This window comes from Thunnus maccoyii, chromosome 4 (assembly GCF_910596095.1).
Source record: "Thunnus maccoyii chromosome 4, fThuMac1.1, whole genome shotgun sequence".
Classification (NCBI taxonomy): Eukaryota; Metazoa; Chordata; class Actinopteri; order Scombriformes; family Scombridae; genus Thunnus; species Thunnus maccoyii.
In genome coordinates this window covers 24,920,214-24,944,481 of record NC_056536.1, presented here as the reverse complement: position 1 = coordinate 24,944,481, position 24,268 = coordinate 24,920,214, and the positions used below count along the sequence as shown (strand labels likewise).

The window sequence follows — 24,268 nt, the reverse complement described above, 5'->3', positions numbered from 1 at the left end:
ATAATCATTCTTCCTGTTCATACTGACTATTAAAAGATGCCTTCATAATGCACTTACAAGGTAAGTGATTGAGGACAAAATCCACAAGCCTCCTTCTGTTCAAAAATACATTTAATCTGAAGCTAATATGAAGCTTCAGCTGTCCAAATTAGTTAAATCAAGTAGATAACTTTCATTGTTACAGTCTTTTTAGTGCAGCTTTAGTTCCTCTTCCTTCCTCCTTCCTTTAGTTTTTGTTACTATACTTACACTGCAGCTCAACAGGGAAATAATGTCCAAGGAAACATAAAGAGGGAATTTCATACTAAAAAAGACTGTAAATGTGGCAGATATTCACTTGATATGACTAACTAACTAACTCAGGCTGTTGAAGCCTCATATAAGCTTCACGTAAACTTTTAAATGAATTTTTGCACAAAATGACTGTGTGGACACACTGTGGATTTTGGCCGCCATCACTTACTTTGAAAGCACATTTGAAGAGGATTTTTTTTTAACAGCCAGTATGAACAGGAAGGATGATTACAGAAAGGAAAACCTCTTTCACTGTTTATATGGACACCAAACTGTTGTTTTAAGACACACTTGAAAAATTGTGAACCTATCCTTTAATTTATCTCCTGTGCTTTTATTTTGAAAGCTAACTGTCTGGTGTCTTGACGCAGGAGGTCCATGCAGCAGAAGTGATTACGTCACCTCCCAAACTCTTGCATCCTCACCTGAATCTCAGCTCTGCCTCCTCCACAGTACATGTACAGGTAGCAGGCCACTCTCTCTCTTATTAAGAGGATCAATAGATTTAAATTGGATGGAGATAGATATGAGAAATTAAGTGATTGAGCGATTTGGGGTTCCTTGAATTTAATTGAGTAGGTCTTGAGGGAACATTTGAAGAATATACAACAGGATTTCTATGATAAACATTATATTGCTAAAAATATCCCCTTTTTGTTGAAACTAGTATGATGACTTATGATTTCTAAGATATGATTTGAGACTAGAACCACTTTGCTATACGCCTTTTTTGTAGAAGACATTTTGATATGTCACAGTTTGAAAAGCATTGTTGAAGTCCATGTAGCTGCCTCGGATTCAGGGTCCTGGTATTGTGCATGTTATACTCCCTGTTATACCGTCATGGTTTACTGGGACACTTGGAACAGAGCCATTGTTAATGTTATGAGTAACTTGTGCTTTTCCTACTACGACAAGAAGGAAAGAAGGAAGAAGACCATTATATGTATCACAAAAATAAGATTAATGAAGGGTTATTGGATTACACTGTACAGGTGTGCCTATTAAACTATTAATATGCTGTTCTATGAGGGTGTTTTGAAATCTGTGAAAGCAACGACCGGCAGACGCCATTATCTATTTCTTGTAGGTACAATCAACAGGCTAATGTAATCTACTTGACGAGAATCAAAAACCCATCATTGCCTCTTATGTCACATTTTCTGGGAAATTTGAATATAATTTACCTTTGATTACAGCTGGAAGTCATCTGTTTATATGTCCATGTATTGTCTTTTAAAAGAAGCACTTCACAAGGAGTTGGTCCTTCGTTAATGCATGAAGAGATTTTTATTCTGCATGGTTTTCACATATTTGAAGTACAACACTGACAGATTTTGTAAGTGGTGGTAAAATGCAAAAAGAATACCAACTTCTATGACCATTCATATAAAATCGGCAAATAAATTAAATGAAAGACAAGAGCTCCAGTTCTCCAGAGGTGCTAAATTTAAGATGATTGGATATTAAAAAAGTTGCGCCCAAATTTATCTGAGGCCCTGGCACTGAAATTAATGAGGTTTAATCATTTAAATATTAAGAAAAAAAAAAGCGGAAAGCACATTTTTCACTTGATGGTTCATTTCAATTCACACACTGACAGAATTCTTTGATACGTACAGTTTGTGTTCATAAGTCACCCGATTTAAAACTGTGACATTGCCAGACTTTCACTCGTAAATGTTCTGAGAGTGAAGTTGTTGGTGCAGCTGTGTTTTTTGTGCAGCCTTCATCCTCCACACAGTGATATATGTTGATACCAAACAACATAACATTAAAATAAAGATGATCCAACGTAGAATCGCCCACCACCTACACAAACAGACAACAGCAAACACATTTAAACTGGGACTCTAATTACTTTTGGTGTAGGAAGCATATAATTGTTCATATTAATTATTAAATCATATTAACAGTCAGTAAATGTTTTATCAATATGTCAACAATATGAACACTGTGCCATCCCTGTTTATTCTTTATTTCTCACCTTATTTCAGCTTGTTCCAGTGTCACTGATGAATTTGTTGGTGTGATGTTGATGGGTGTTATCACTGTGTAAAAGAAAACTTTGCATTAAAATTAAAAAAACTGACATTTTGAATTACAATAGTGACATGAAAAGAGGTCAAAACATCAGCATACATATCTCCATAGCAGATACCTAGAGCACCCTAGTAACAGTAATGTAAAACAGTTACATGAGGGGACAGAAAACCTAAGTAATTTCTTTTGTTTGGGACTTTTATTGGAGTATATTGGTAAGATTTACAGTTCAGATTTATAGTTTTACACCCTGCCAGGAAACATTGTTGGTGAATATTGATAAGTTTAGAAGTTATTTGGGGATCAAAGTAGAAAAAAAAAAGAAATACTGGTGTAAAATATCAGCTGTTAATGCAAAAATATCACACAGTATTAAAAACAAAACAAGACAATTAATTGAGGACAGACATCAAATGTCTTTAAAACTGGGTACAAACCTTAAGTATTTCTTTAATCATTAAATAGTTATGATGACTAAATAAACAATCAAATAATCAACACTCAAAGATGAAATTCAGGGGTGGAAAAAACTTTTTTTTTCTTATTTAGCTACAACTTAATTTAATCTGCTTCACCTGGACTGTGTCCATGTGTTTGATCAGATTTGATGGGCAATGGCCCGGCAACATAAGCAAACAACCTGATGCTAAATTGTGATTGGTCCAAAGAAATATGTGCCATCATCATTTTTCCAACTGAGCCCTGCCCACTTAAAACCAGTGAAAAACAACCAAAACTCTAAAAAAGTGGAAAGATTGAGGAAATACATTTTCAGGGTCTTTGAGAACATAGCATCAACAAACAACATGGTTTTAGTCAAGTTAGGCCTAACTGTAGTCAAGATTAAAGTCAGTTATATGTATTTTTTTGTTTCGTAATAAATTAATACATCAAAGCAAGACTATCAAAAAGCAGCAGTAGCATTTTTATTATATTTTCTTTAGTGTCAGAGCTGACCCAGTTGAAGTATACCTGCTTTGGAGATGACGAGCTTGACACGACTGTAGACATTCCTTCCAAGTCTGGAGATGACACACCAGTACACATCCTGATCACTTTGTCTGAGTGAAGTCATAGTTACGTTGAAGATCCCTGCCTCCTTATCATCAGCAATGGAGAATCTGTCATTAATTCGGTTCCTGGGTGTTTTCACTATTATTACACACAGCTCATATACAAATCCCTTGCACCAGTACTTTGTGTTGTCTCTGAACTGATGGTCGTACTGACAAGACACTGTCACAGATCCTCCGTTTACTGCTCTCACCTCCCCTGGAGCCGACAGCTGATCTGAGTCCACTGTATGCATTGTTAGCCAGAAAACAAAGAGAACAGGAGCTGCACAATGCAAAGACATTTCATATGACTTTAGTTAATTACATCAAGTATTGTTTCCATGCTTCTCTACTATTAAAGAACTACAGCAGTTTAAAAAGCTGTTGTTACCATTTAAGAAGCCAACAAATATCCTTGAGGTCTTCATGACGAGAGTGGAAAGAACAATGCGAAGCAGAAGTTTGTGATATTTAAGGCTTCCCCTTCTTAAGGCTTCCTACCATGTGGTCAGGTTGTGCAATTAGTTCATGAGAATCAGGGTGTTGGGAAAAGTAAATTTGCGCAGGTCCATTATTATTTGAAGTTACATATTTTAGTGTTTCCCCTGAGTGGGAACTGTAAAGCCAGTTTATTTGCTTAAACAGCAGGTGGCACTAAAGACCAGCCTGCCAGAGGACGTAATTAATTATTAATTATTATCTATCTATCTATCTATCTATCTATCTATCTATCTATCTATCTATCTATCTATCTATCTATCTATCTATCTAAACTAGTTCAGCTGTTTTCTTCCCATCTGATCAACTACAGTGCACTGCAGCCTCGTGGGAATTTCACCTACACCAGTGTTATAGTATCATTTACTGTGAGACATGCAATATTTTCACTCACCCCATTGCTTCACATTGCATTGCATTTATCACACTCTGGTTCTCTTATTAGATTTTTTTAAGACAGAAAAATACAACAAAATACAACCACACACATACAAAAGAACGAACCACGCAATATCAGACATAAACATCAACTCAGCCATAAAAGCTACACATTTACAACCAAACCTGACAACAAAAAACAAAAAAAAAGGAAATTCTACATCCTCACTGTCATATACAAAATAATTACATTATGTGGGAACATAAAAGACAAATGTATTCATAACAAAAACAAATTTCTTACCAATTCTCAGCTACAATGAACTTTTCCCAATGCTTAAGATAATTTCTAGTATCATTATTTCTTTTTGCTGTCCATCCCTTCAGCTTCATAAACATTTTCCCTGACAAAATAATAAAATTAATAATATAACTATTTGTTATTATAACATCACCCAGTACAACCAAGAAAAAGTTTGGCTGGAAGCTCAGGTTGATTTTCAAACACGTCCTTTGAACCTCCTTCCAAAAAGGCAGAAACAACATGACACTGAAACAAAGTGATCTGTTGATTCAGATTCCACAAAACAAAAAACGGCATCCATCCGTCTTAGTAATGCTCCAAATCTTTACCATTTTTTCTTGTAGCCAAAAACCTATTAATTATTTTTAATTGAAAGGATCTCATAAATGTGTCCACTGTTCTTTTATATATCAACCCAAAGACTTCATTCCATGGTATAGTGCAATCAAATGTATCTTCCCATTTTTTATAGATACAATAAATTATTAATACTAATTTGATTCTTTGCCATTTTGTGTCACAGTACATTTTTAATGGCTTAATAATGATATTTTACTTTATCATAAAAGATGATGCTTTCAGATTTCTTTTCATGGGCTTCAATATTTCATGTTCATATCACATTCATAGCGGCTGACTTAGCTCTTTTCTTTTCCGAGGTTCAGTTCAGTCTTGTAGACTTGAGTGGACTTTATATAGGTTGAAATATGTCACAGTTCATGTTTCAGTTTTTTATGTCATCTTGATTTTTATTGATGAATTATTTCTCAGTGACAACTAATGAATTGCTTTATTATACTGAAAAGATTTTAATTTGTTTCAGTCCAAATTGAATTGGTATTTCCCAAAACTAGCCATATAGATATACATAATAATAATCATAATAATAACAACTGTAATAATAACATTATTAATAAAGTACCTTTCAAAACATAGTTAGTAAGTGATTTACAGTAAAAACAAAAAACAACAACAAAAGAACAAAAAGTAGAAAAACATCCTAAAAAGAAAAGATAAAATAATAAAAAACAATTTCTCACATTGTAAAGAAAATACAATAAGCCAAAAATTAATTTTAAGAAGAGATTTTAAAGAGGATAGGCAGTAAATAGGTCATAGGCAGGAGCCTGATCATGCAAAACTTTAAAAACAAGCAGTAAAATCTCACAATTAATGTTGATGTAATATAGACGTACGCATGTAGATATAGCAACTGTGGGAAGGAAAATGCTGTAAACAACAAGACGATTGAACAATCTGAGTTGATTGTGTCAGAGAGCAGTCCTGAAATCATGGGAACAGTTTGTGTTGTCTTTGTCACACAGGATAACTCTGAATCTCTACTCTAAAAACACAACTGTTTTTATTAAAATTGGTCCACTTTACAGTATATTTATCCACTTTTACTTGTTTATAGTGATAGTGAAGATTAATAGATTCTCTGAGTTCAGGAAGAAAACTTGAATGACACTAATGTGGTCTGACCCTCAGAGAGTAAAGGTTAACCCAAGGAGTAAAAAAGCAGAACTGTGTTGTTGACACATGCAGTAGTGAGTACGTAATCGAGTAAGAGGTTACGCCAGCCATAGGGAACAATGCTCTTCTTTGTAAGTCATTTAAAAAACCTGAACCTGAATAAGGTCGTTTTATCTGCAATGATGTGAAATTTCAACTCTCTGTCTTGCAGTTAGAAACGAGGCAGAATAGCTACGGCTTAATAAAAAAGTCCTTTTTGGTTTGTGAATATTCAGACTTTTATTATTTTTAACTGAGCAGATGTTTAATTAAAGTACATGTATGATACGTGACAGATTAGTCTTTGATTTGTAGCTCAAGGAAATAATTCTCAAGTAGGCTACTAAATGAACTGTTCTGAGATGATGAAGTGACCTTGGCTAAAACTTAAATTGGATTGTGTTTCATTTTTAACGAAGTAAATCTGTGGATAAATTTATTCTCCTTGACATTTGCTTGACATCTCTTTTTTTATTCTTTTGAAAGCAGACAGAGTTGTTTTGTAACAGCAACAGCAAATGACATTACTTCTGCTTCCAGTGCCTAAGCTCAGCCAAGGTATTTTCCGCTGACACCAGCATATCTCTCTTTAAATATTACATTAACTGTTAAAGATAAAGAAGGCTGCATTATAATATGGAAACTAAATGATTAGATACGTTCTCCATTTACCCTGCGAATGTTTTTGATGTTAATCATAGACTAATGCAAATCCCTCTCCATGACATATCACTATCATCTTTTCTGCATGATTAGAGTTGTCAAACATATTTATCATCACATATCAGCAGTCTAAATACTTTTTCAAAGGCAATTTTGCACGTTGTTTATGTGATTTGACTTTTAATATTTTGTGTCACCGTTCAACAGAGACAGAAAACGTATTTACTGCATGACATGGATGGCATATTTGATAAGATATCAGAGATCCGTGCACTTCAGTCAAATCACAAACATCTGTCTTTCCTCTTGTTTTGTTGTGTCTCTGTAGATATTTTCCTCTTTCATATAACAGATCTTTGATACAAATTTTATTACAATTTTGGCAGCTCAGGCATAATTGGTAACATATAATGTATCTACATCTCAAACAAACATTTATGACAAATTCTTGAATGTTCTTTGAGGGGGTTTGTGCATTTTTCTTAACAAGCTGTTGGTGTAGTTGCAGCAGAACTTGGAATTGGATCCGCTTCAGAGAAACAAGTCCTTCACACAAGGAGAAAGTGCGCCTGTGGAGAATATGCCTGAAAGTGTGATAAGTAATCACATATAACTACTTAAGTGGGAAAATTTGATAATCTCTTATCAAATAATCTTTTGCAAATAAACACCTTTTTGGCAGATTTCCTGTTTTTGTTCAAGTTTGAGCGAATTGGGTGGGTATAAAAGTGAGTGCACCACTTAGATGACTTCTCTGTACAAGGTAGTCATGGGCAAAGTACTGTTTGTGATGGGTAAGTCAGAGCAGCTGTGTGTTGAATGGTCTCCTGGTACTTGGTATTTCCAGAATTTGAATATTCTGTATATTGCATCCATCTCTAGGATGCCATTCTGAGCAGTTTTTCCTCTTAATATATTTCTTGTTTATCACTTATTTCTTTTTTTCCCCTCTCAATAATAACCATGTGACTGTTAATTATACAGCTCTGGCCCTGCTGCTGCATGCGCAGCTTGGTAAGCAATTTATGAATATTGGATACAGTGCGTGTATGTTAATTTTTCTTTTTATGCAAAAATAAAATTGCATTGCATGTGTTTTATCCATAAATAATAGACTTCTTTCCTATCAAAGGCTCATCCTTCATACTGTCATGCTACTTCACGAACTGGGCGCAGTACAGACCACCTCCAACTATTTACATGCCCAATGACATCGACCCATGCCTGTGTACCCATCTCCTGTATGCCTTCGCCACCATAAAGAACAATCAACTGGCCACCTATGAGTGGAATGATGTGGAGCTTTACAGTCAGTTCAATGCCCTGAAAAACCAGTAAGTCACTAAATATTATGTCTGTTTCCCATGTGTAAAAGGAAAAAATCCCTATAAAGAACAATAACATTTCACTAATATTCAACAGTTAGAAAAGTAGGAGTGCTTTTAACTGTCACTGTAGCATAAAATGTCTGATTTCTTGGCAGGAATGGCAACCTGAAGACTCTTCTGTCTGTCGGAGGATGGAACTTTGGCTCTACAGGGTGAGATAATCCACAGGTAATTGCAGACTTAACAGCACTCTAAACAGTGGGGATTCTTCTGATTTTCTGTTCCCACATTAGTTTCTCACAAATGGTATCGAGCCCTGCCAACCGTCAGACCTTCATCACCTCAGTCATTTCATTCCTGAGAAAGTATGAGTTTGATGGGCTTGACATTGACTGGGAGTATCCAGCCAACAGAGGAGGCTCTGCTGATGATAAGGAGAACTACTCGGTTTTCCTGGAGGTTTGTTTGCCATGTTTGGTTTTCTCTTCAGTTTCTGGTTTTACTTTTTCTCAGTATGGTTTAAATAATTTCTTACCTGATAGCAAATATAACTGTTATTTTTTTGGAGGGCCACAATAAATCCCTATGGTGTTTCTGCTGGGCCTCACTGAATAAAAGACACATAAAAGCAAAACAACTCAAACATGACCATGTCACAAATCATGGATTTATGAATCCTGAAGTTCAGTTGATACTAAATATTTTATATCTGTTGACATTCAACAGGAGATGAGAGCTGCCTTTGAGAATGAGGCCAAGCAGAGCAACAAGGCTCGTCTTCTGATGTCTGCTGCTGTGTCGGCTGGAAAGGACACCATTGATTCCGCTTATCAGATTCCCAAGCTTGGCCAGTAAGCATTTGAAGCAATATTTGTGGCGTCTTATGTCTTATTCATAGCAACATAATGGGTGAATAGAACAACTCTGAATCTCTCCCTTGTACTCTAAAATCATTAAGCTTGTTAAGATTGTTGTGATAACCTCTTCCCTTCTTGTTTTCAACACCCAGGTCTCTGGATATGATCAATGTCATGACATATGACTTCCATGGCTCCTGGGACCCCATGACTGGTGAGTGCAGTCCCCTGTTCAGAGGCCCTAAGGACCAGGGTGACTTCATCTATTTCAATGTGGTAAGTACCCGAACATCCTTATAGACAGTGTATTAAAATTGGCCTTGTGTAAATAAATATAGACGTGCAGCTTATCTTTACATTCAAGCTATCTAGTTCCAGATCTGTGCTTATTTCCAAATCCTCTGTTCCAGGACTATGCCATGAACTACTGGAGGAGCCAGGGAGCCCCAGCTGAAAAGCTGATTGTTGGTTTTCCTACATATGGCAACACATTCACTCTTAGGAACCCTGCTGACCACGGTCTTGGAGCACCTATTGCTGGTGCTGGAACTCCAGGAAAGTACACCCAAGAGGCCGGAGAACTAGCCTACTTTGAGGTAATCTTTCTTATTACTGTAATGGAGTAATAAGAATAGGCTTGAATGTTTATGGTGGTTATACTGTTTGTTAGTCAGTATCCATCTGTGTGCTTGATAATAGTCAGTTTATCATAGTATTACAGACACCAGATGCAAAAATGGGTGAGTTTCTAGGCTTTCATTAATGCACTTCTTTGTGAAATTACAGATCTGTGGCTTTTTGAAAGCTGGAGCAACTGAGGTTTGGGACCAGGCCCAGGATGTGCCATATGCCTACAAGGGAAACCAGTGGGTGGGCTATGACAACATCAAGAGCTTCCAGTTCAAGGTAACACACATGCAAAGAATACCTCTTTAAACATTTTACAGGACAGTCTGTTTGGCTGTGGTGAATTACTTCCAAGCTAAAAATGTTTCCCAATCTCCATTACCTGCCAAGACATATACTGTCTCCGATGTTCAAAATTTGTAAAAGTAATGTGACAGGAGCAAATGTGCAAGAGCTTTCTGCATTTGATGCCTCTTTCTCTGTGTGTGGGTCCATGCTGTTGGTAGGTATCAGGAATCAATGTATCAAGGTCTTCTGATAAAGTTTTTGACCTCTATTAAAATGCTGTCAACAATGCCCCCTTCTGGCTGTTTTGTAGGTTGAGTGGCTGACCAAGAGTAACTTCGGAGGTGCCATGGTGTGGACCCTTGACATGGATGACTACTTGGGCACTTTCTGTAACCAAGGAAAATATCCACTGATTAATGTTCTCAAAAAGGGTCTTAATCTGGAACAAGCATGTAAGACTTTTAATATCCTTATCACTGATGATAAATGTGAAATTCACATGGTGTTTTCAGAAAAATGTATTCAACAATTAATTTGTGGTGTTTTCCAGCTTGTGCCCCTCCTGCCACTCGACTTCCACCAATCGCAGGAGTGAGCACAACTACTGGGGGCAGCTCTGGAGGAAGCTCCAGCGGAGGCTCCAGTGGTGGCAGCTCCTCCGGTGGGGGCTCTGGCACCAGCGGCATGGACAGTGGATTCTGCGCTGGAAAGACCAACGGCATGTACGCCGACCCAACAAACAAGAACCAGTTCTACAACTGCAGCAACGGAAAGACCTACTTCGAGAACTGTGCCAATGGTCTGGTCTTTGACAGCTCCTGTTCTTGTTGCAACTGGGCCTAAAGCTGAAGTTACAAATTGACTGGTTAACTGCTGAAAGGCTGGATGACTCTGTTTTACATTTGTTCTTAGTTCTCAGAGGTTAACTACTCTGAGTACGAAGTCCTTCATTGCACATCTGATGTTCAACAATGTAAAACCTGAGTAGTCCATTTTGAAAGCAAAGAAAATAAACATGACTCGCTGCAGGCGTGTTGTATGTATCCACATTCTCGTCTTTGGTATTGACTATATCATGTGTCAATCACAACCACACCATGTCCTCTGTGTCAGTACAATTGTTTTAATACTCATATTATACATTTTTCCATATACATTACCCAAAAGATATGCAAAAAAAACACAAAACATCAAGAAAACAAAAGATTATAATTGAAACTGAACTGAAGCCCCAACATAAATTTGTCAAGTGCACTACAGGTATATTTTCAGTGGAGAACTGCTGATATAATTATAATCCTAGTATTTCAAACCCTGATGAAACATAAACAGAACACCAATCTACAATTTGATGAACACTGTCTACTTTGCAAATATAATGTAATTTCCAGCACAATAAAAGTATATCTGCACAATATTCATTTGGTGGACTTTAGTAAAACATTTACAGTCTCTGAGGCAAATGCATAGTTGTTAATTTAATCATAGCCGCTCTCAGCTGCTGTCTTTTTCCTCTTTCTGTTCAGTTTTGGAAGATCCATTCTGTTCAGGTGTTGGTTCCTCCACCATGGTAGACATTTTTGTTGTCCCTGTTGGGATGAAGGGGGAATTGGAGTGAGTGATGAGGAGAATAAAATGAACGGAAATAAACATTCAGCAATTCTACAATCACTGATTACTAGGCATTGTACAAGGATGCTGGTTGATATTGTACCTGTGAGGTAATTTCTGTGCATCCGATGGAACAGCAGGAGACCAATGAAGAGGATAAAACCGATGCAGGCGATTATCATTCCACACAGCAGGAAGCTGTAGCTGCCTTCAGTCTGGATAATCTGGGGATGAGACAGCAACATTAAAGTACTGAACATGAATCTAAATCTCCTCTGGGCTTGTTTTTGCAATTATACAGTAAACCTAATTATCTACTTCTGCACACTATTTCTATATTCATAAAGATACTCATAAGACTTACTGAGCCAACCAGAACCTGCATTACCATCTCTCCCATCCCTGCACTTGTCACCAGGACTGAGGTTGCACATCCTACAAAAAAGAAACGTATGGTTTATTTCCTCTCCGTGATTTGATTCCATTACTGTGTTGTTATTATATTTGTACTATAAGTACTTAATTATACCCTGGTAATCAAGGATGTCTTCAGTGTAGGCCAGCATACAGGGGAAGATGCTGCTGAGGAAAAGCCCGCATAAACATGTTCCAATAAAAAGAAATGTGTTGCTGGTGTAGAAAATAAGCAGCATCAACACAGTAACAATAGCACCTGCCTGTAAGAGCAAAGAGAGAGTACAATCAGTAAGTGTTCATATCACCAAGTGTTTGACCTTTAAGTGTCATTGTGTATGTCTCATAATGTGATGATGCACTTAATATTTTATTACCAGGTTGAACATTAGCAGTCTCACAGGCTGGAAACGGTACGAAAGAGGTATGGACAACAGACGTCCAGCAGTGATCGCTGCCCAGAAGATACTGGCCAGGTAACCTGCTGTCTTGTGAGGTAATGACATAGGCGGTGCAACAGCATATGTGTACACAAAGCCGGCATATGCACCCTGAAAAACAAAAAGATCCTTTAATTTATTCTACTCTCTGTGTTTAATGTGAAGTTTACAGTTGCATTTGTAACACCATTTGTGAAATACATGTCATACAGTATTATTTATCTGCACCCCTCACTCACCACAATACCATCGGTCATGAAGAGCACCATCCCACCAAGGATATGAATCATAAAGAATGATACTGGCAGCCCGCGCAGGTTATCATTCTGACAGCAGCTAAAGATATCCCCATGACCTGTAACAGAGCGAAAAGTCACATATGACAGATTGTGGCGCAGAAAATGGCAGTTATTGTTTTTTTTTCCCCTCTAAGCTGACAGGAAATCTAGGGAGAAAAGTATGCATTATTCATTTTAAAATAGGAGTCCTGTATAAAAATCACTTCTTCCATATCTTTACCTCCAGCTTCATGTTCTTTCTGCTCCTCGTCTGTGCCCTCCGCCCCCTGCTGGTTCTCCATTGCTAGTTCATCTTTGTCCAGAAGACGAGGAGTGCCGCTAGGGCAGCATGGGATCAGCTGCTCCCGATACATCAGGAACAGGACTGCAATGGGCACGGGCAGCTGAGGGTGCATAAATAATATTCAGTTTTTTCATTTGTTGTAATTTCCAACCATTAACTGAAATATCAGATATCTGAAATATCAGATTAAGAAGCTATGAAAAAAATAACTCAGCCCTTGCATCTACTGTGAATCTGTTCAGTGTCTTACATTGATAAGTGCCATGATCCAGAAAGCATAATGTACAATGGACTCCTCTTCCCCTCCCTCATGGGGCAGGTGGCTCTGAGTTATGTTGTGCTCTGCAATTGGACTGTTTCTCAGCATGTTCCTGAAATGATGTATGATCTCAGTCCCATTCCCTGTGTGATTCCCACAGCCTGTCTCTGAGAGGAAAGGATCTGCAATCAGTGGGCTCACCAGGGCTCCAAAGCCAATGAAGAAATGAAGAGCCTGCAAAATGTAGAAGACAGAATACAGTATATAATTGGCTCCTAATTTGACAGTATACTCCTACTGACCATACTGTATACAAAATTCTAGTTAAAATGTATTCTAAACTTATCTTTGTATTATATCTGACTCAGCTATTCACCGTTATTCACTGAATATGAAGGCTATCATGTTAGTATTTCTACAGATAAGATGTAGGTCAAAGCTTTGTCACCTGTAAGAAAACGGCCGAGTCCCTCTGATAGATGGTCACCAGTTGGATGTTAGCGATGGTGTCAATAATGCCCATCGCAAAACCAGACACGGCCATGGCAATGGCGAGCAACAGAACATTATGGCACAGAGGGATGATGGCAAATATTACAGAGATGATGAGAGCAGAGACAAATAAGGCAGACAGAGCACTGAACAACCTTTAAGAAAGAAACAAGACAAACACAGTTACAATGATGGTCAACTGATTATTTATCCACAACGAAAAACTCTCTTTGGATAACTCTCCAACTGTGAGTTCATGATACTTACGTCCTCTTGAAAACACCACCGATGGAGCTGCCGATCAGCAAGCAGAACTGCTGGGAAAAAAACACCCAGGTAATCTGACTAAGTGTTGAGTTTGTTTGACATTGCAAATCCAAAATCGTAGGTCCAAGGAAAGCAATGCAGAGTCCAAAGCTGAAGAAAACACTCCAGTAAGTAAGTGTGTGATGGGCATTCCTTTTGAACAGAGTTACAATCCGCTCATCCACAAACATTTTAGCCACAATACAGATAGATGTACCTCAGTGAAACAAAATGCAAAGGATTTTTTACTATTAAATATGTGACAGTAACGCTGTGGCGTTGTGTGGATGCTTGTTGTAGTATAATGAGTTTCTTGATTTCTTTTAAAGCTTTTAGCTCCCTCCTCTTTGGATTGCTTCACTAAAAAGGATGTCCTCTTGAGTTAATGAGTGAAGTGGAGATTCTTCTTACAAAAATATGCCTATTTGAATTGTGTCAATGATTTGCAATGAAAAAGAGTCTCAGTTGAAGTGCTACCAGAAAGTGTGCATTTACATGTCATAGCACTTCAAACCCTATCAATGGAAAATGTATCAAGCAGGAAACAATGACGCATAGATGTATCATGGACTAGATGTCTTTTCTTTCATACTTGGAAAACCCTGCAACGTTTATTATGAGAGAAGTTTGGGCGATAAAAATGGCACAATGTGTTATAAAATGTCAATAAAATATAGACATAAAAACAGTTTTTATTTTCTATTCAAGAATCTACTTCATGTTCATCTGTGATTATAGCTGTAACATCATTATTTAGTCATTTTGATTGTTACAATATTTATATATGTAATTTATGAAGACATCATCACTCCCACTTTCTTCTCATACAGTCTTATCCTAGCTTTTTTTTTTTTTAGCAAGAAATCTACTGTTGTCATTCTTTGCGTAGAATAGTTTAAAGTATATCACTACTGAATATATGCAGTGTGCAGTATATGATGTGTCCATAATGTTCCTGTTTCTTTATTCTTTCTTTTTAGCACACAAGGACAATGTTGGTGAGTCAATCCACTGGTTTGGTCCAGACTGAAATATCTCAACAACTACAGGATGTATTGCCATGAACTTTGGTACAGACATTCATTATTCACAGAGAATGAACCCTACTGGCTTTGGTGACTCACTGACTCTTCCTTCGGTGCCATCATGAGGTTGACATTTGTGATTTTGAGTGAAATATCTCAACAACTATTAGAAGGATTGTCATGAAATTTGGTAAATACATTCATGTTCCCCCAGAGATAAATTTTAACTTTACATGCTTCTAGCATCACCCTCACATCAAAATTTTAATTGTCCAATTCTGTGGTCTACGACCAAATAACTACAAAACTAATGACATTCCCATTAGCCCCAGCTGCAATTTTTGTTTAGTGCTAATTAGTATACTAATATTGGCATGCTAACATGCTACATTAAATGGGGAACATGGTAAATATTATACTGTACCTGCTAAACCTCAGCTAGCATGGCTGTACACTCTTATTCTTGTTTAACTTTTCTCATTCTTTATTTATGACATTTGGACTGCTGTAACAACACAATTTTTCTTTGGGATCAGTCAAGCTGTCTGTCTGTCTTTTTACAGTATCTGAGAAAGTCAATCTGAGAAACAGCATATAGTTTAAGTGATAACTTATTGTATTTATATATTCTTACTTTAACTTTCCTTCAACTGTTGATTTTTTTCCTGCCAGCATGTACATGTGGATCAATCTAAAGCTTAGGAGGGCAACTGAGGATGTACAATATGACACTTTAAATGTTTAGCTTGACCCCATTTCAGACTGGATGTAAACCTGCCAAGAAACTAGCAGACACAGTACATCTCAAGGCTTCTGCAGGATTTAGATATTTGGAGGGCTTACAGTTAACGGTTCTTCGAATGAAATAAAATTGTATTCTATGATGGATGATGGTGATTACTTGACCAAAACTGGCATTACTTGACCAAAAGTGGAATGAATAAGAGAAAGGACTTAATACCTAATCTCTTTAATGATTGCACTGGAGAACAAAAGCTACTGGTTGAGGCCAAATATGGGCTTCCGGCAAGGTTGAAACAGAGGACATGAGAGAAATCCCAATAGTGGCTTATGAAAAATGTGAATTTATGCATGGTTATGACCAAAACCTTTCATATGTTTTGTCTTGTTGAATTATTTTTTAATTAGTGATTTTATGCTGTCAGAAATGAGTGAATTATCTTGAATGCAGCACATGTCATTTACTTCTTATATTTTGCTGCTGCAGTAACACATTTGCTACTTCATAAATGAATTTGTCCCTAAATACAGAACTATGCTGCATATCTATGTTAGCTGTTTTACTTCTATCTCTACTGATTTCAGCATTCATTGCATTTGAAATTGTTGCACAATATGACACTTTGTCCAGTGACTGTGTCTGTGTTATATGCCAGAATCACACAGCATACAAAGCCCTACAAAACTGTGTAACTGATTTGTCAACATCTCCTGCAAGGTGGAGATGCTGGTCTGGTACTAACCCTTGAGAAATACGTATGTGTGTTTATACAAAAGGCATTCATTAACATCTATCATCCCCCACACTTCCGCTTCTGGAGATGTAGCAACCCAAGATGACTTTCTCAGGTAATTGTCAACTAACGTAGTCTTAGATGTGTGTGAGGGGGGGTTAAAAATCAACAGCCATTTCTAGTTACTGAAGTAGGACATCTGTTTTTGAATGAACTTATTTACACAGGTTAGATTAGGAAATGGTACAATATGTTGCTGCTATCTGCTAAAACAAGGGTCCTCAAAATCTGTGTAATTGGAGAATAAGAATACAGTTACAGCAAATTCTATGTAAAGTATGTGAAATCTAAATTTCTTTAATTGTAATTTTGATGAGTATTTGAGGCATGCTCACTCACTGTTTATTAATTTAATATCTAAAACAGCACTGACTGTCCATTTTAAATAAAACATTTAAAGATTCCCTCCAGACATGTTTTCAGATATATAAAAATACTCTACTTGGAATAATATTTGTGTCTGATGTTTTTTCCATTAAAAAAAGTTCAGTTAACCTAGTTTAAAATTCTTAAAAATACATCTCCTCTTTCTCCCTCATAGAAAAAAACTCAATCTATGAATATGCAAATATTGTTCATTTTGAATGTTTAACTGCTAGATAAAAGATGTCTCCTACTGCACTGAAGAGTTCATTCTCAGTGTCTGTGTACTGGAGGCTTCAAGGTCCCACATCTTGTATGAGCTGCATATTGACTGAACTTCGACTGGCCTCCAAACTGGTTGTGATGTCACATAATCATACGTATGAGAAACTTTCCCCCTTCAACAGATGAATGTGAAAACAGGCTTCTAGTGTTGAACTCTGTAGAATCATCATTCTGCACAGTGAAGCTCAAACATCGAGGTAAAGTAACAATAAGCAAATCACATTTTTGACTAGAAGGGGACTTTTAAGTCATGTGTGTTTTCTTGTTAATTATGAATTACAAACACAAAATTGGAAAATTATATACGAAGAAGAACATATCGACAAAGCACATGAAACATTCCTAAAAATATTCAAATCATTGTATGACAAAAATTGTCTGATAAAACAATACAGTAGAAAACTAAAAAATTTACAGACAGTCCATGGATCACAAAGGGATTAAAGATGCCTGCAAAAAGAAAAATACATTATATAGAGAATTCATAAAATATACATATCTAATTAAATATATCCATAGAGGCAGAAAGAAATATAAAAATAAGTTAATATTATATTATATATAAGTAATATTATGAGGATATGTAAGAAGGAATACTAATAATAAAATATTAGAGAATAACAAAAACAACATCCAAGGTATAGGGAGCATATTAAACAGCGTTATTAGAAAAGGATCTAGAAACTCAAGTTACCCTCACTATTTTATTGACAACGATAAGACCATAAATTATAAGGGTGATGTGGTTAGTGGTTTTAATAAATTCTTTTTAAGTGTGGGACCAAAGTTGGCAGAAAAAAATCAATGACCCAGAAACACTCAAAGAGGGGAGTGATGTTGATTATGGGGGTAGAAATCCGAGTCAAACTTTCAAACTGGTAAATTTCCAAGCAAAATGAAAACTGCAAAAGCAATACCATTATATAAAACTGGGGTTAGAAACCACTTTACAAATTATAGGCCTGTTTCTTTAGTTTCTCAATTCTTCAAGATATCAGAAAAAGTCTTTACTTAAAGACTAGACAAATTAATAGAGAAGCATTAAGTGCTGACTGACAGTCAGTATGGATTCAGAACAAACAGACCAGCCTCTTTGGCACTAATTGAATTAATTGAAGAAATTACTAATTGTATAGACAAAAAAAAAAGTATGCAATGGGAGTTTTTATAGACCTACAAAAAGCTTTTGATTCCATTGACTACAATATATTACTATATATATATTACTATATATTACTATGACTAAACAGGCAACAATTTGTTAAGATGGGTGTGCATAAATCAACATGAATAGATATTACTTGTGGAGTACCTCAGGGGTCAGTATTAAGCCAGAAATTGTTCATTTTGTACATAAATGACATGTAGAGTATCAAAAATATTGAAATTTGTTTTATTTGTGGACGACAAATATTTGTTGTTCTGGGGAGAATTTACAGCAGCTTTTGGATGTGATCACATCAGAAAGGATAAAATTAAAACGGTGGTTTGACATAAACAAATTGTCATTAAATTTGAACAAAACAAAGATTATGCTGTTTGGAAATTGTAAAATAAATACTCAATTACAAGTGATAATATGTCAATATAGGAAGAGTATATGAAAATACATTTCTAGGTGTGATATTAGTCCACAAAATCTGCTGTAAACCTCATATAAGATAAGTATGAGCGAAGCTGGAAAGGAGCATTGCAATACTAGGAAAAACAAGGCACATTGTGGATCACATGTGTGGTATGGGGTAACATCTACAAAAACACCCTACAGCCATTATGCATATTACAAAAAAAGAGTCATGAGGACAGTAAACAATGCAGGATATAGAGAACACACCAACATGCTGTTTTTAAAGTCATATAACTTGAAGTTCATGAATCTGTTAGAATTTAAAACAGGGTGGTTATAATTTGAGAGGAGAGTTTAATTTAAATAAACTCTGTGTTCGTGTCACTATGTATTTGAATCTGTGGGGTGAATTTGTAGAAGGGTCAGGATGTGGAGCTAAAACGTACAAAATCAGTTAAAGAAGAAACACAAAAAAATATTTTTAAGAGGTATATGGATGAGGAAGGACACTGAGTGGATATTTTGGTTGTACATAGAATTGGGATAGTTGTTTATAAATTGTATATATGAATTTATGCATGAGTAGTAGTAAATAAGTGTATACTTCTTCCTACTCCTTTTTGAACATGTAAAATTTAATTTGTGTTGTTTATGAAAATTTGTTGTACAAGGTTTATCGTTTATTTCATTTTATTGTTATTCTTGTCTTGTTTTTATCTGTTTTTTATTTTTACATGTTCAAAATAAAAACTGATTGACTGAATGAACACTAGATGGTGTAAAAGGACTGCATTCATCCACAAGTCAAGTTAAAAGCAACTGAGGTTTGTCTCTTTAGAAATATAACAATGTATGTGTTTTTTAGAATGGAAAGGAAACAACAAATGCATAGAGTATTAATTGTAGTACAAAATTATCCCTGTTGTTGAATAGTTCACGAACATTCTTATTATCGCTCTCTCTCTCTCTCTCTCCCTCTCTCTCTCTCTCTCTCTCACACACACACACACACACACACACACACACACACACACACACACACACACACAGACATAAATCACGGTATCTCTTTTTTGGTCAGACACATGGTTTGCGGATGGCAGCCGCATAAAGAGACAGCACATCGGTAACAAGGTTTAAAATGAACAAAGGCAGTGTTGCTTTTCTCCTTTCTGTCTCATCTCCATAGGCTGACATTTAGCCAACTCTCAATCAGAGGCCTGAGACAGCACCAGGACAATGTGATAGGAATCATAATCCTAGGTAGAGCAATCCTGCCTCTTTGCTCTTCCTCTATTTGCTTTATCTACTGTATTCTGTTCCTTTAGGGTCCAGTGGAGCAAAACACATATGCCATATATGATAAAATTGCATGGTAATGACCCTAAAGCTTGATATCTTTACACATAAGCTTGTTGATGTGAATCTAATAATGTGAATGAGCAAAATAAACATTTGAATGTCTATGACTAGGAGGAAGTCACAGTGTGTTTGTGTATTATTACTTGTCAAGCCAGACACACACACATGATTCAGTATATGCATTAACACAAGTGAGGGGATTAGCTCAAGTAGACATGACACAGGAAATGTATCTGTCACCTATCCACATTTCTCCAGTCAGTCCCCGCAGCCCTGGATAGAAATGCCCTGCAGTGCACCCCCTGCACCTCTCCTCAGGCCCAAAATAGAGCCAGCGATATGTGGTATGCAAACAGACATGTCTGCAGGGCAAAACAGTGCTATTCTGCGAAGCTCTGTACTTTCACACTAGCTGCTGGTGAAGCAGTTAAAACATAAAGCACTTGTGAAAGCTAGTACATGGGTGGATCGTAAAAGTTATTTGGGTATAAGTATTCAGAGAAATTTGAGTTGAAGAAGTATGATGTGAAATAATTTCTATAAAACATTCTCTTGGCAAACTTTTCAGAGGACAAAACCCATGCAAAGATGCTAAGAATGGGACTAAAGTGACTGAAATTTTAGCACTGACTAACATCTTAATCACTGTTCTTACATGGGATAGACTAAAACTAAATTGTTATGTAGAACAGCACAGCCCTGTTAAGCCTATACAGGCTTCTATTAGTTTGTTTTGCCAGTTATGTTTTGATGGGGGATGTAATTGCTGCCTGTATAATATTTACTGGAAAAAGCTTTTCCCAAAGGAACTGCAAGGAACACAAGTCATATTAGAGTTGGGGTGGCTGGTGGACGCACAGACCACAGGAATCTGACACTGGAGATCAGGATTCGCACCCTATGTCCTGCATGTGGTTAGGGTTTGGTTATGGTTTGGAAAAATCGTGGTTTTGTTTATATGTTAAAAAGTGAACCTGTTTTGTCTTGTGCTTCAATTTGCTGTTAAGTTTTTCAATATTTAACCACGATCCTCCTTTTACCTTAAAGGATATGGCTGGCCATTTTCTACATTTTTCTTAGTGTCAACAAATCTCATGTGTAGAGCCAAATCATCAATGAACTTATAAGTATTAAGTGTGTGTATCCAAAGCCTGATATTTCATATTCTTCTGTGCCGTAGACCTCCGTTGTTGTCCAAAAACTATTAAAAGCACATCAATTAGCCACATCGCTGCACTGGGTGACATGTTCCTTGGCCTGGAAGACTATGGGCATGTCAGCTTGTTTAGAAATGGCTCCAAAGACTAATAACAATGACCACGTTTCAGTCTCCAGAGAGTAGTTCTGTGTAAGGCAGATGCCGTTTTACAGTTCTATTTATAGCGCTTCGCTAGCTTGTTGTGCTACATAACATCATTTAATCACATTGTAAAGAACTTTAGTATAAGTCAAGAGGTCGTGATATGTAGCACAACAAGCTAATGAAAATGGTAGTGAAACTGTGTTCTGCAGTTCTGCAGTGTTGTGCCTAAACATAACAATGAAAAAAGTTTTATCATGCTGTAGTTGCTCCAAACTGATATTATCTCCCAAGATGGAAGAGGAAATAAATGAAATATGTTGTCAGTGAACATTTAGATGCTTTCAGTTCAAACATTTTATGACTTGGCAAATACATTCATTACCAACATTTCTTAATCTTGTTGATAAAAAAGCATAATACAGGCAGCATTATGTTTCCAACAAAATGTATTTTGGTGTTGATAATTAGTGTTATGTAAAGATAATTTCTGGGAGAAAGGGTTGGACAGCAGGAGAGAAAAGCCTGATCTCGAAGGAGAGATCTTTTAATATAACTCCAGAACTATTTTGAATCTTAAAAGAGTGCTGTTCTTGTATTCTGATGTGTCCGCATTACTCTTGTAGTTTACTGGACTCAGTACAAAGGCCTTTTCTCAAACAGTCCGGGCTTTAATATTATGTGAATAGCAGTTTAAGTCCAGTGGAGCGTTGATGCTTATCCAAAGACTTCAATCAGGAATTTCCACCCAGGATTCCTAAAAGCTCAGCAGCCGATCACATCTGAAGCCCTCTGAAGATAATGACTTCTGCCAGCCAATCCCCACTCTGTACTCTGGAGCGATGCCGTATGTGTTGATCCATGTTATATTGGCTAATTATACTTCAATGCACCATGCTGTTAGTGATGGTTATTATTGGCCTTAATATAAATTGTGTGTTAGTGGCCAATTAATAATTTGTGTCACATCAACGCTTCAACTTGCATCATGATAACCTTTGTTGTTAGGATCATCTGAAATCTTAAACTGCTACTAGTTTTAATTCTTGTCCTCTATAAATTGACTGCTACTGAATTTAAGTAAGTGATATAACGTCCTCAAGTATATAAATTAAAATGGTAACAGTACATTGTTTCATGTTGCTCACCATTTCACATCAATTTGCACCCAGATGTCATCTTTATGTTTTTGGTTTGAAAACTGTTCTAATTTGCTCTTTTGATGCAGTAAAGCTGGTATTAAATCCATTCAGTGGGATTTTAGGGTGTAGGGTGGCCTCTGCTTTAAAATGTTACGGCAAATCCTGCAACATATTATTGCTCCAACAAGTCCTCCAAATTAAACTACCAAATACTATTCCTCAGATGTCACTCAGATCCGGTTCATGAGGTTTACAGTAAATCATCCTTTTACCTTCTTCCGTTTGCAAATTGCTTTGTCTGGTGATGTTATGCAGGAAAGAAAAGAGGAAATGCATCCTCACTATTCTCAAATCCTGAAGGAGATGATTAATTTGTTGTTTGAAACCTTGAGAAAGAGACAGCGTTATTACTTAACTATTGAGTGCAGTCTGCTGTACACAAAAACACATATAAATCTAAATAAATTGATATGAACTAAGAAAAAAATGAGGTTGTAAGATAAGAGAAAGTCTAAAGTCTTTTATACCAGATATTATAAATGTATGCCTTACCACAGCCAGACAGTGGACGGTGGATACGCAGCCACACAGCTTTTGCGATTGATATCATCTCCTGTCAGAGCCCACCTTATACAAATCCAGATCAAATGCGTATGATTTTATGTGGAGCTTAACACCACAGCATAATTTCTCCTCTTGCTGCAGTTCTAGGAATCAATGTAATCTATTGAGAATGGCTGACTAAAGAGTGAAATTAAAAGTAGTATAACAAAGGATTAGTTTCATAGTGAAGTATAGTTTTCCTGAAATGGATGTGACAAAGTGTTCCAGACTATAGAGGGCTTAGACTGAGCCAACACAGGAATAGAAATCAAGCATTGTGCCCGGTTTCATGGATGAAATGCTTTGTCAGTGAATCAGCACAGATAATAATTTGAATGCTGTGATAGAGTGTACGACCTCAGTGGTTTTAATGAAAGGCAAGTGATGAATTCAAAACCCCACAAAGGATAACAGATTTCTGTATTGAGGACTGAACTAGCTTTGATCTTCTGAAGATTTTTCTGTCAGAGTCAGTGAGAGAACAACTCATGCATACAGCTGTCTGGTAATATATGTTTGTACACACATCCGGACACAGAAAACACAATGGTGATTTATCCATTTCTATCATAAGATGTCTCTTGCTTTTCCCCTTCCTCTGCTTCTCCCTGTCCTCCTCTCCCCCCGCCTCTCCCGACACAGTTGTAGAGAGTGGAGCAATGATGCGTGTCTTAGTGAAACCTGGTGAATAGTAATGAACCGAGCCTGTGTGTCTATTTGAGGGAAAGCAAGAGGAAGACAGAAAGAGGGTAGGGAAGGGTTTGTGGGGAAGGAGGAGGAGGAGGAGGAGGAAGAGAAGGAGGAGGAAGGGGGGTAGGCTGTGAGTGAAAACAGGGCTTCTCTTGCGGCACTGATGCAGCACAAGCAGCGGTGAGAAGCACAGTGGTGACTAACAAGAGATGCAGTTGGATTAATCCCTTGCACCCTTTACCTTGGCTCTGTGTCACGTATCTCATCAGTCATTCTGATCAGACCGACATGACGTCACTCATTAAAACCTTCAGCAAACTGTATCTTTTCTCTGGGTGTGCTTCTTCATTATACAGTAGCTCATTCTCCCTATCTAACCACCCCCCCCCCCCCCCCCCCCCCCTCTCCTCCTCACATTGACAGGGGGAGGAGGGTGTATTAG

The 24,268-nt window shown here is 36.9% G+C and overlaps 3 protein-coding genes across 14 annotated transcripts in view; 1 reads left to right on the top strand and 2 right to left on the bottom strand.

The window, feature by feature from the left end:
• The first annotated feature begins 639 nt into the window (after nucleotides 1-639).
• Nucleotides 640-10,899, top strand: LOC121895137 (acidic mammalian chitinase-like). Of its 3 annotated transcripts, XM_042408003.1 has the most exons (13): nucleotides 724-758; nucleotides 6,574-6,645; nucleotides 7,253-7,349; nucleotides 7,735-7,764; nucleotides 7,883-8,084; nucleotides 8,234-8,290; nucleotides 8,372-8,537; nucleotides 8,805-8,929; nucleotides 9,088-9,211; nucleotides 9,346-9,531; nucleotides 9,722-9,841; nucleotides 10,161-10,302; nucleotides 10,401-10,899. In XM_042408003.1, the coding sequence occupies exons 3-13, from the start codon at nucleotides 7,331-7,333 to the stop codon at nucleotides 10,691-10,693; spliced, it is 1,464 nt and encodes a 487-aa protein (XP_042263937.1). In that variant the 5' UTR covers nucleotides 724-758; nucleotides 6,574-6,645; nucleotides 7,253-7,330; the 3' UTR covers nucleotides 10,694-10,899. The 3 variants fall into 3 exon arrangements, with proteins under 3 accessions (XP_042263939.1, XP_042263937.1, XP_042263938.1); XM_042408004.1 differs by lacking the exon at nucleotides 724-758 and having other exon boundaries at nucleotides 6,145-6,645; XM_042408005.1 differs by lacking the exons at nucleotides 6,574-6,645; nucleotides 7,253-7,349 and having other exon boundaries at nucleotides 640-758.
• Nucleotides 1,573-4,038, bottom strand: LOC121895140 (CMRF35-like molecule 1). Its single transcript, XM_042408013.1, has 4 exons — nucleotides 3,784-4,038; nucleotides 3,310-3,675; nucleotides 2,282-2,345; nucleotides 1,573-2,106 (listed from the first exon to the last, which is right to left on the bottom strand). The coding sequence occupies exons 1-4, from the start codon at nucleotides 3,818-3,820 to the stop codon at nucleotides 1,965-1,967; spliced, it is 609 nt and encodes a 202-aa protein (XP_042263947.1). The 5' UTR covers nucleotides 3,821-4,038; the 3' UTR covers nucleotides 1,573-1,964.
• Nucleotides 10,900-10,955: 56 nt separating the features above from the next.
• Nucleotides 10,956-24,268, bottom strand: part of mfsd4ab (major facilitator superfamily domain containing 4Ab) — a 29,498-nt gene continuing 16,185 nt past the window's right edge. For 3 of the 10 annotated variants that reach the window (XM_042407997.1, XM_042407998.1, XM_042407999.1), the window contains 10 exons: nucleotides 13,916-13,965; nucleotides 13,605-13,628; nucleotides 13,148-13,390; nucleotides 12,835-12,997; nucleotides 12,555-12,670; nucleotides 12,253-12,426; nucleotides 11,991-12,138; nucleotides 11,826-11,896; nucleotides 11,565-11,685; nucleotides 10,956-11,439 (listed from right to left, as the gene is read on the bottom strand). In XM_042407997.1, the coding sequence (XP_042263931.1) occupies nucleotides 11,345-11,439; nucleotides 11,565-11,685; nucleotides 11,826-11,896; nucleotides 11,991-12,138; nucleotides 12,253-12,426; nucleotides 12,555-12,670; nucleotides 12,835-12,997; nucleotides 13,148-13,390; nucleotides 13,605-13,628; nucleotides 13,916-13,965 (1,205 nt within the window). In that variant the 3' untranslated portion in view covers nucleotides 10,956-11,344. Of the gene's footprint in view, nucleotides 11,440-11,564; nucleotides 11,686-11,825; nucleotides 11,897-11,990; nucleotides 12,139-12,252; nucleotides 12,427-12,554; nucleotides 12,671-12,834; nucleotides 12,998-13,147; nucleotides 13,391-13,604; nucleotides 13,804-13,915; nucleotides 15,353-24,268 lie in introns of those variants that run through there. The other 7 variants (XM_042407993.1, XM_042407994.1, XM_042408001.1 and 4 more) reach the window with 6 other exon arrangements.